The 10,782-nt window shown below is 42.3% G+C and overlaps 1 protein-coding gene across 1 annotated transcript; it reads right to left on the reverse strand.

Moving 5' to 3' along the window:
* Window positions 1-984: 984 nt before the first annotated feature.
* LOC105926958 (valosin containing protein) lies at window positions 985-10,434 on the reverse strand. Its single transcript, XM_012863513.3, has 17 exons — window positions 10,280-10,434; window positions 7,887-7,998; window positions 7,583-7,755; window positions 7,353-7,495; window positions 7,121-7,251; window positions 6,904-7,035; window positions 6,471-6,573; window positions 6,242-6,375; window positions 5,950-6,085; window positions 5,209-5,321; window positions 4,167-4,331; window positions 3,943-4,065; window positions 3,634-3,846; window positions 2,385-2,693; window positions 2,043-2,198; window positions 1,807-1,961; window positions 985-1,568 (listed from the first exon to the last, which is right to left on the reverse strand). The coding sequence occupies exons 1-17, from the start codon at window positions 10,294-10,296 to the stop codon at window positions 1,463-1,465; spliced, it is 2,421 nt and encodes an 806-aa protein (XP_012718967.2). The 5' UTR covers window positions 10,297-10,434; the 3' UTR covers window positions 985-1,462.
* Between the last annotated feature and the right edge of the window lie 348 nt (window positions 10,435-10,782).

Below are 10,782 nucleotides of genomic sequence, written 5' to 3' on the forward strand. Positions count from 1 at the left end.
GTGAAACCCATCAAGAGCAAATTTAAACACCGTGATACTGATGTATTTCACAGGTCATTTTTGGTTAATTTTGATTGTGACTTGCAGCTAATGAAAACTTTGATTATAGATTAAACCATGGACATACTTTTTTTGCAGAACAGCATGCCCAGGTACTGCGCAGCATTGGTCGGTTCTCCCTTTGCATGAATTACTGCATCAAATTGGCGTAGCATGAAGACAACTAGCCAGTAGTTCTGCTGTGGCGTTCAGGGAGCCCAGGATGCATCGATGGCAGCCTTCAGCTTCTCTGCCTTGTTGCCGTCTCATCTTCCTCTGGACAACGCTCCATAGATTTTCTATGAACTTTAGTTAAAGGCCAATCACACACATTGGTGGTCACTGAACCAGCTTTTGGGCACTTTTAGTATTGTGGGCACGACTCTTCCACAAAACCTACCATGTGTCCGGCCCTCTGAACAGCCTTGTTTTGGCAAGGGTCTTTATAATCATTTAGTGACTTCCCCTCCAAGTCTTCCCCATGACTGAAGCCCAGAACGCTGCATTTAATGAATCTTTGACAATTAATCACATTTTGAATTAAAGGAACATTTTTGATAACATTCTAACATCCTGAGAAGCAAGGTTAGTTGAGCACCGTTTCAGGCTGTAACACCGCAGCGAGAGCGCTTCAAGGAGCGTTACGGACGTAGGAAACGTAAAACCTGATTAAAATTATTTAGGACCTAAATCAAGACTTTCCAAAGACCGCGCGCAAAAACTAGTCATGTCGACTTATCGAAGTAGGAGGAGTGGTGGCCTAGTAGTTAATAGAGCAAAGCACTTGTGTCCTGGAGAGGCTGCAAGGTTCAGGGGTTCAAATCCCACAGATGGCTGATAATTATGGAATTTTAATTATTAATTTTTTTTAAGTGTACATAAATTGCAATGAAATCTCCTGAGTTAAAGTATAAAAAAATAAAATAAATCATCAAGAGACATTTGTAACTCCTCCATTTAGTGAGATTTTATTTGCAACAACATAACCTTGACAAATTTGTAATACATTATATGCTACTGTTTATTTAAAAAAAAGAAAAAAAGTCATCAGCAATGTTTGTCATTCAGAGTCTAGCAGAAACCCCCTGCACTATAGCCATTCCTGTATTTTTTTTTTGTGATATACCAACAATGAAGCCACTGAAAAAACGCCAACCCCGCCCTCTCTGACCCTTGTTTGAAGTCACTCACCTTCCATTTTCATCATCCCAGTCCCCTACCCACATCAAAGTCAGGGCAAACCAAGTGGCTACATGCTTTCTCCATGGGAAATTATACAAAATAAAGAAGAAAAAAAAAAGAAAAAAAAAGAAAGAAAAAAAAGGGAACACATGAAAGAAGCACAAAGTCCTAAAAATGTGGAATCTGGTGAGAATTTGTACAGGTGTGATCCCAGGACCGACCACTATGGGGCAGTGTGACTCTATCCGTAAAGATCATCGTCATTATCTTCGTTGAACACTGGACCGCTACCAGTTCCACCTGAGCCGTGACTTGGACCGCTGCCACCTGCAGCACTGGAGGGAAACCTGGGAAAAGCAAAGGAAAAATAAAGAAATAAAAAAATAAAAAAATCATTTCCAGGATCTGACCTTTTTAAATATTAGTCAGACACTCATAATAAAACTGATCTTGAAACAAGCTTCTTTGTAAGGACAGCCATGGTTTCCAAACATGCTAATTTTTATCACCAGCAATACAATAAGACAGAACCCCACAGGAAGCTTAAATAAACAGTTAATGAACTAAAAATATCAGAGAGTGTACCTGAAGCTGCCGAAGCCTCGGCTTTGCTGCAGTGTCTGAGCAAACATCTCGTATTTGCGGATGTCGTTGTCGCTGACGGAGCGACGGGCGAATCGCATCGCTTCTTCAAAGTGGTCCTTCCTGATCTCTGGCACAGGATCGTCCTCCTCCACCTCCTGCAGGGACAAAGACGGACGACATCATGAAGGGTTCGGGGGCCGCAGCGGGCGGACGCTCATGGCAGACAGAGCTCTGACCATAGCCGACGGGTTGGTCTGCCTCTCCCTCTCCCTGCGGATCTCGTTCTCGATGCTCTCTCGGATGGCGAGCTTGCAGGCCCGCTGACAGATCTCCGTGAGATCAGCTCCGGAGAAGCCGTTGGTCATCTTAGCCAGGAAGTCCAAGTCCACGTCCTGTGGGAGAAAACCCAAGAGATCGTTTATGATGTCGTCTCAGGTTTGACTATATGCATCTGTTCTTAATTTCCCCCAACAGTCCCTCGCTTAGAAAAGTTAGTTACTGATGAGGGATCTACTAAATCATTTCAACTCAAACGTGTCGGTGTACGGACCAGGCACAAAGCGGAGTAGCACAGTCACCTTGCTGATGGGACTCTTGCGCAGGTTGGCCTTCAGGATGCTGATCCTGCTCTTCTCGTCGGGCAGGGGGATGTAGATGAGCTGATCCAGACGGCCGGGTCTCAGGATGGCCGGGTCGATGATGTCCGGTCTGTTTGTGGCTCCGATGATGAACACGTTCTTCTTGCTAGACATCCCGTCCATCTCGGTCAGGATCTGGTTGATGACGCGGTCGGCAGCTCCACCGCCGTCGCCAACGTTGCCGCCGCGGGCCTTGGCTATGGAGTCCAACTCGTCGAAGAAGAGCACGCACGGGGCAGCCTGACGGGCCTGAGAACGCGAGCGCAACGGTTTTAGAGAGCAACTCGCCCACAGGGCTGCTGAACATCGTTCCAGTCAGAGATTTGAATAAATTAACGTTGAGTGGTTAGCATCTGCATGTTCTACAAGTCAGAAAACCACCACTGTATCTCCAGTAAAAAAAAAAAAAAAATAAAAATAAAAACTTCATTGTTTAATAGCTTCTATTCATTTTGTGTCTTCAGAGACTTCTTTTGTTTCATTGTGAGGCATCTTTAAGAAAATAAGTAAATCCTTGGGAATCACTGATCTAAAATAGTATTGTCCAACTTGTCTCAAGTTAAATCCAGTATAAAAAAATAATAAAAAACAAACAGATCTAAGGCGTAAATATTGTCAAAGCTGTCAAATGTCTGTTTTTTAATTTAATGTTTATCAGCGGGGTTCCTTCATCCACCTCTAAGACAAAATAAAGTTTTCAGACTTTATTTCCTACAAACAAATGGATCAATACGTTTGACAAAAAATCCAATACAGATCTTCACTATAGTCTCGTGCCTTGCAAGCTTCAAAATGAAGGCATACCTTACAAATGACGATGTGGATTGATGCTGTCATTTTGCATCGATAAAAATGGATTGTTAATCGTTTTATTAATATAGTGCTAACCCCCCCCCCCTCTCCAAACATCGATACGAGATCCACTTTTTTCTAGGGCTTAATTTTCATATATCTTAGACATACATCTTTTTTATATACACAGTTCTTTTTGAGTTTATTTCCCCCAGTGTATTGTAGCCACTAAGCGTTGCTTGCTTATTTGAAATGCTTCGATATTTGAGAGCGACATTAAAATTCCCGCCTGGGAGAAAACCTCATGGTAACCCCCTTTACAGGATGATTCCTTTGAGATTTAAATGGGTTGAATAGAAAAAAACAAAACAAAAAAAACAAAAAAAACATGACTTACCTTGTCAAAGATCTCTCTGACGTTAGCCTCAGACTCTCCAAACCACATGGTGAGCAGCTCTGGTCCTTTGATGGAGATGAAGTTTGCCTGGCACTCGTTGGCAATGGCTTTGGCCAGCAGAGTCTTACCACAACCAGGGGGACCATAGAAAAGCACCCCCTTGGACGGGGTCATGCCAAACTTCAGGAACTTGTCTGGATGCTCTACAGGGTACTGAATAAAGCACAGGGTACCACGGTTACAATCAGGGAATATATTCCAGCTCTACAACCAGTAAAGAATCCTTTTCCAGCACATTCTCGCTCATACCTGCACCAGCTCCTGCAGCTCCCTCTTCACATCTTCCAGACCTCCAATATCCTCCCAAGTGATGTTGGGAACCTCGACAACCGTCTCCCTCAGAGCGGACGGGTTGCTCTGGCTCAGAGCCCACTGCAACACGGAGTCGACCGAGTTAGTATTGACAGAGACGGCCATTACTGGCCAAGTGATACATCTAAACCCCATTTGACAAGATCACGTTACAGGTTTACCTTGAAGTCGTCCATGGTAACGGCCAGAGAGTTCATGACTTCAGCATCGATAGTCTCGTCCTCAAGGTCGATCAGGTCCATCTTCTTCCTAATGGCCTGCAGAGCCGCCTCGGAGCACAGAGCCGCCAGATCTGCACCGACGTGGCCGTGGGTCTCGTTGGCGACCTGCAGAACAAAAGAAGCAGTGAGGGCTGGTGGTTCAAAATGTGGCCACGGTCAAGGTCGCCTTTAAAGCAACAACCGACGCTAAAAGCAAAAATGTGTTTGAAATATGGAGCCATCCCAACGATCGTATGGGATTTGATGCGTCACGTTTATCTTTCTGACACATTTCTGTGTCTTTATGGAGCAGAAGAATGGTTGAAATTATTACTAAAATAAAAAAAATAAAAAACCATCTGCAATATTTTCTGATGCATCTCATTAGTTATTAAAATGACAGTTTCCACCGAAGTATAAACAGAATTATGAACATTATCAAAAACTTGAATACGTTAGATTTGTCCATTTTGTTCTTCCTTAAGAACAAAATGGACATGTATATTATGCTATTGTAAATATTTGTAAAACTCTACTCATAGTAATATCCACCTGTATATTATATTCGGTACATATCCAGCTGTAAATTTAGTTCACAATACTAGTTATCCATATATTATATTCATAGGACAAAATGATCAGTAAAATTCTGTTTATAATAGTATCCATCTCTATATTTATTCAGTAAAAACCCATGTCCTGTACTTATGGAACCATTGTTTATCCTGCACTTGCTGCTATTGCACTTCTGGTTAGACCTAAACTGCATTTCGTTGCCTTGTACCTGTACCTGTTTAATGACAATAAAGTTGAATCTAAAAATATTTAAGTATAAAAACTTACCGTCTGCTGCAGACTACCTGAGATAAACGTTATGGGACAGGAGATCGTTTAGAAAAGAAGTTTGGATGTAAAGAAAAGTGCCATGCTAATTCTGCTGTTTTTTTTATTTATTACACCTTGTTAGCCTTAACACCTGACGGAGGAAATGACCCGCACAAACCTGCTCCAGATCAACATCGTCAGCCAGTTTCATGTTCTTGGTGTGAATCTGCAGAATCTCCAACCTGCCAGTGGCGTCGGGGATGCCGATGTCCACCTCTCTGTCAAAACGCCCTGGAAGCGGAGACGGTGGACAGCACTCAGTGCTTTTACATCATCGCAACGGTGAACATTTCAGACGCAAGTCGAGACACTTAGAAAAAAAAAAAAAAAAAAAACTTTCCCTCAGATGAAGGAGGAGACCTGCATTTGAATCTGAGCTAAATTCATTTGCTGCCCTCCAGAAACATTAAACCATGTCTTTAAAATGCAGAACAGCGGAGGTGGGTGGACCACAGCGAGAGTCTAAAGCGCACAGCTGTGAAAAATGAAAGCCAGTGGAGCTGTGCTGTACTTTGTTTAGCAGGGAAACCCCCATTATTATTTTTAAAACAAAAAGGAAAATGAAACTTGGTTCCAAGGGCAACAACATGTATAATAAAGGGTCCATAGTGCAACTTAAACGTGTTCATATAAAACTGCTGGGGAGTAAGTGTTTTATAGTCGCAATCATGTTCACCGGGTAGTGAAGACACAAACATGCACACCCAGGCTACTTGGAACATTTGCCACAGGATTTAAGAGGAAACTGATAGTTGCCACACCAGTTCTTGTCAGTATAAAAACAATACTAGCAATGCCAAAAAAAAAAAAATAAATAAGAAAAAAAGCCAGGATATCTGCTTGAAAAACAAGGATTTACCAAATCTCCTGAGAGCCGGGTCAATGCTGTTGGGTCTGTTGGTGGCAGCCATGACGATCACGTGAGCCCTCTGCTTCAGGCCGTCCATAAGAGTCAGCAGCTGGGAAACAATGCGCCTCTCCACCTCTCCGTGAGTCTGGAAAGCAAATCCAGAGTTTACAGTCGGTGGTGAACGATGGCCGTGCATTATAGTCATTTTACACAGATTCATTACTGAACTTTCATCCATTAAAAAAGACATAAAAACATTCTTGCGTCTCTGAAAACAGGCCGTGTGCAACTTTACACTCACCTTCTCCCTCTTTGGAGCAATTGCATCAAGTTCATCAATAAAGATGATGGCAGGAGCATTCTTCTCCGCTTCCTCGAAGGCCTTTCTCAGGTTACTCTCACTCTCTCCAGCCAGTTTGCTCATGATCTCAGGGCCTGAAATAACAAGATCAAGGTTTATGTTGTAGGGAAAGCGGTCCTCTTATGTCCGGGGAGACTTTAAAAACAGAAACGTCGGTGAGCGCACCCACCGTTAATGAGGAAAAAGAAAGCTCCCGTTTCATTTGCCACAGCCCTGGCAATCAAGGTTTTTCCAGTTCCCGGTGGTCCGTATAGAAGTATTCCACGTGGGGGCTGAGGGCGGCGGGACATTTCATCAGGACCTTCCCAAAAATCTACATTTTGTCTAACGACAACTATTTAACAAGATACATTTCTCTAAAGTGAAGTCTCCCAATATATAAAAAAGGACATTGAAACAAAAATCTTAGACATTAAGACTTTTTTTCCCCCTTTTGTGAAAATACAAGAACGGGAATGGAATGTACTGATCAATGGCAAAATGACCTGTCGCAGGTTAACCTCTGTATAAATTCTAGTTTAAGTAATAAGATCAAATTTTACTCCATTTTCTTGCGTATTAAACGTGGGGATTTGGACTTAGAGAAGAGACGAGGTCCTCACCTTGACTCCTATGGCCTTAAAGAGCGCAGGATGTCTGAGAGGCAGCTCCACCATCTCTTTGATCTGAGCTAGCTGCTTCCTGACTCCTCCGATGTCGTCATAGCCCACCTCGTTCAAGGACTCCTCCTCGTCCTGCAAGGTTAAAGGTCGCGCGTTTGAGAGTGCAGCGCTCATTTATAACCAGATTTAAATAGGGATGGCTTGAGTGTGTTCGTACCTCTCTCCTGATTGGCTCGCCCTCACAGTGGATGACTGTGTCGGGAGCAACAATGCAGTAGGGGGAAGGATCGGTCTCAACCACCTTGAACTCCACAGCTCTCATGCCTCCCCTGACCAGGAAAATATCCCCTTTTTAAGTGAAAGTGAAAAAAATAGTTACTTCAAGACCACATCTTGACTTGTACCGACAGATTAAAGGCAACGGCACGACAAAGGCCAGCGGGAGTCACCTTTGCGGATCGGTCTGTAAGCCTCCAGGAAGTACGGCTTCAGGTAGACTTCAAACAGGTTGCCAGTGATTCCCTCTACTGTGTCGTCTATCGGCAGGACGTGAATCCTCTTTCCGTACTTCACATCAGGGCACGGCTGAATGCTGAAGAACGAGTCACGGTTAGCACGACTTAACTTCTACACGGGCATGTCGGCCGAGAGACGGACAAAAAGGTTTGCTCCTCCCCACCTGATGACGTCGCCAAGACGGACCCTCAGATTGTTGCGGACCACCCTGTTCATCCGAACCTTTTCGTCGGAGCAGGTGTCATCTGAGAGCACGATGCACACCGTCTCCCGCCTCTTCTTCCCCTTCATCAGAACTGTGTCGCCACGGAAGAGCTGCAGCTCGTCCATCTTGGCCTTAAAGAGACACGAGACATTTGAGTCGATCGGTTTGTCGCGTCAACTCTTCCGCATCTCAACGGATCAGGACCCGACTTGGTCTAACCAGCTGTGCCAAAAACAAAACAAAAAGGCCTCTCGATAATTACCTGAGAAAGAGAGACCACGCTGTTGTCTTCGTTGATCGATTCATCAACAATCAGTCTGTTGGGTCTGCTCTTTTGTTTCAGAATTGCAGTTTGTAGGTCATCATTTTTAGTTCTATGGAGCAGAAACAGTGGATAGAGTCAAATTAAATCATCTTATTCCTTGGAATAAAGGCTTAAAAGCACTAAAATGCTTTTTTAGATTAAATTAAAAAAAAATAATCACACGTGGCAAATTACCATGTTGTAATCAGTTTTATTTGTTCACTTTTAGATGTGGTATTTTGTCACACAACTCCAAGTGCCACAGTTGGTTGGCTCAAGGTCAAATCATTCTTTTTGTACCCATAAATAAAGCATTTTGTTCACAGGTATGTAGAGTAATACTGTCCATCAGGTCATTACTCCTTGTATTCTACTATCTTGATAATAAAAAAAAAAAAAACATCTATAAGAAATTTAAATTAACTGGGCCTTATGTTCTGAAGGCTATATCTCCACTGATAATACCTCTGACCTCCGCTTGGCTTATCAGAACAAGATCCTACCATCGAATGAAGTTCAATGAATATTAATATTTATCAATTCCCTGTCAAACGTAAACTATCTGTAACTGTTTTAAATAAATAATCGGCTGGTTTGAAACGTCCACAAGGCAGATGCAAATTGATGCTTACTTAACATTTCCTTTGAAGGAGGCTTCTTTAAGTGCAGGTCATTAATGCCAGACTCTTTCCAGACACAAAATGACCCTCAGGAATTTTGTTTTGATACAAAGTCCTAATCTTCCCATATCTTAGGTGCGTCAACTGATCGAAAAAGGAATCAGGATCAAACTAAAAGGCAACATTCTGCAAAAACAATCATTCTGGATAAAAAAAAAAAATACAATTAAAAATTGTATGGGTGATTGAAGCATTTTTAATGAGCGTTAATTTGTTGTACACATCATCTCTCCAACTAAATTGCCTTTTAAATGTAGTTTTTGTTTCAACTTCTTTAGATTTTTGTATACTCGTTTTAATCTTAGTTATTGAGGGCAGTTTGCTTATACAGCACCAAATCACATTACATCTGAATTAATTTCAAGCCACTCCATTAGCAGGTCCAACTGAAACTAATCCGGTGGTATTTAATAAATAACTCCATCTGAACTGAATTTGGACCATATATGACAGCCAATACAATTCGATCCTTATCAAAGTGCAATCCCAGTCTATTGATTGTATAGTGACGATTGGTGTAAAAATATTTACCTTCTTCGGTTTAACCTCTTTACTCAAATGAATATAAAAGGAACATTCAGCAATAAATTCATACATTTTTCTTTAGTGGCAATGTTGGCTGTGTTTACATTTCCATAAAAGCGTTACTGAAGCTATGTGGCCCACGCTGTATTGATATGTGCAAACCGGTCGCTTTACACACCACCACCGTATTACCACCATACTACGACACGCACAAAAAAATTACAAATACTTTTATACAGTCATAAGTCCACGCCAGGCACTAAAATAAATTAAATATGTCGCCTTTTTCTAGAAACTTCGGACTGTTTAGGTAGTTTCCCTTTCACGGTGACAGCATGCTAACGCTAGCTTGAGGCTAACCGGCTGGCGAGCAGGAGAACGCAGATGACACAGCAAAAGAATCTGAGAGAGGGAGAGAAAAAAAAACTTTGTTCGCTAACTGCGTCCATTTAGGAACCCCCGTTAAAATTACATTGCGATTGTTTAAATCTCAAGCAGCTCCTCTGTATATTTAAAAAAAGATACGCCAAGTTCAAGAGTTTTATTCCATCTGAATAGGTGGCCAAAACACTCCCGATCGCCTAAAGTGAATTAGCCTGCGTTGGTGCACCGTTTAGCATAGCCGTTCGTCACAACATTATCAGCCGTTTGGCCTCGTAACATCGTCAGCTTGTCAAGTGATCCTTAAACACGAGTCGGACAGTTGAAATATGTTTTGTTCCCCCCGTTTGATACCGATTCCAAAAACGTTGATCGATGACGGTGGGTAGGCCACTTTTGAGCGTGATCGTGGATGGCTTTGGCCTTGGCAGCGTTGCTAAGCTAAAGTTAGCATTCTGGTAGCAATGACTTCGCTTTGTGAAGTCACACAACTGGGGTTGCCGAGTACCGTTAACCGTCCGGAGAAAATTATGTACGGGGACAACATTTTAATACCTAATAAAGAAACCAAATTAAAACTGCGGGGAAGTTTTCAAGCTCCGTGAAATACTGCGGAGGATGAAGTAACTGACCCCATTAGCCCTATTGCTAGCAAATTCGTAATGTATTAACATCCCGAACGTAAAACATTTAAAGGGTATTAGCCAGTTGTCACTTTAACAAAAGAAATGCCTTTTAACAAATCTAAAGATTATATATACTTACTCCCCTCCCGAAGCCATGGTCTTCCACCTGGATTGTTGGTAATAAATAAAGAAATTCTAGCTAAATGTTGAAGAAGCTTAACCGGTTTTCGCTACTAAACGTTCTCTGTGAATTCACACGAAAGAGCAGCAGTTTCCTTTGCCTTCTTTACGGTTATACCATGAGACACACAACGCATCCTTCTTTCTGATTGGCTGGAGCCACTGGTGAAATCCGGGAACCAATCAGACGCGCAGAGGCCGTCGTCACCGGGAGTGCTGCTGAAGTTTGGCCAGTTACAAAGGAGGGAGAAGAGGTCGTTAACTTTGTTCCTATTGGCTTAATATCAAACTAAGTCATCCAATTAACGCCCACCGCGTTGATATAAAAGCCGAAAATGTGTATTTTACTCATAGTTACAGGATATTGCTTCATTCCATGCCTTACAATTTGAATGTAAGAAACTTGTGGTTTTTTGTCTCTCATAAGCCTGACAAAATGTTACATTCTTATTCACTGCCACT

This window comes from Fundulus heteroclitus, chromosome 12 (assembly GCF_011125445.2).
Source record: "Fundulus heteroclitus isolate FHET01 chromosome 12, MU-UCD_Fhet_4.1, whole genome shotgun sequence".
NCBI classification, from domain to species: domain Eukaryota; kingdom Metazoa; phylum Chordata; class Actinopteri; order Cyprinodontiformes; family Fundulidae; genus Fundulus; species Fundulus heteroclitus.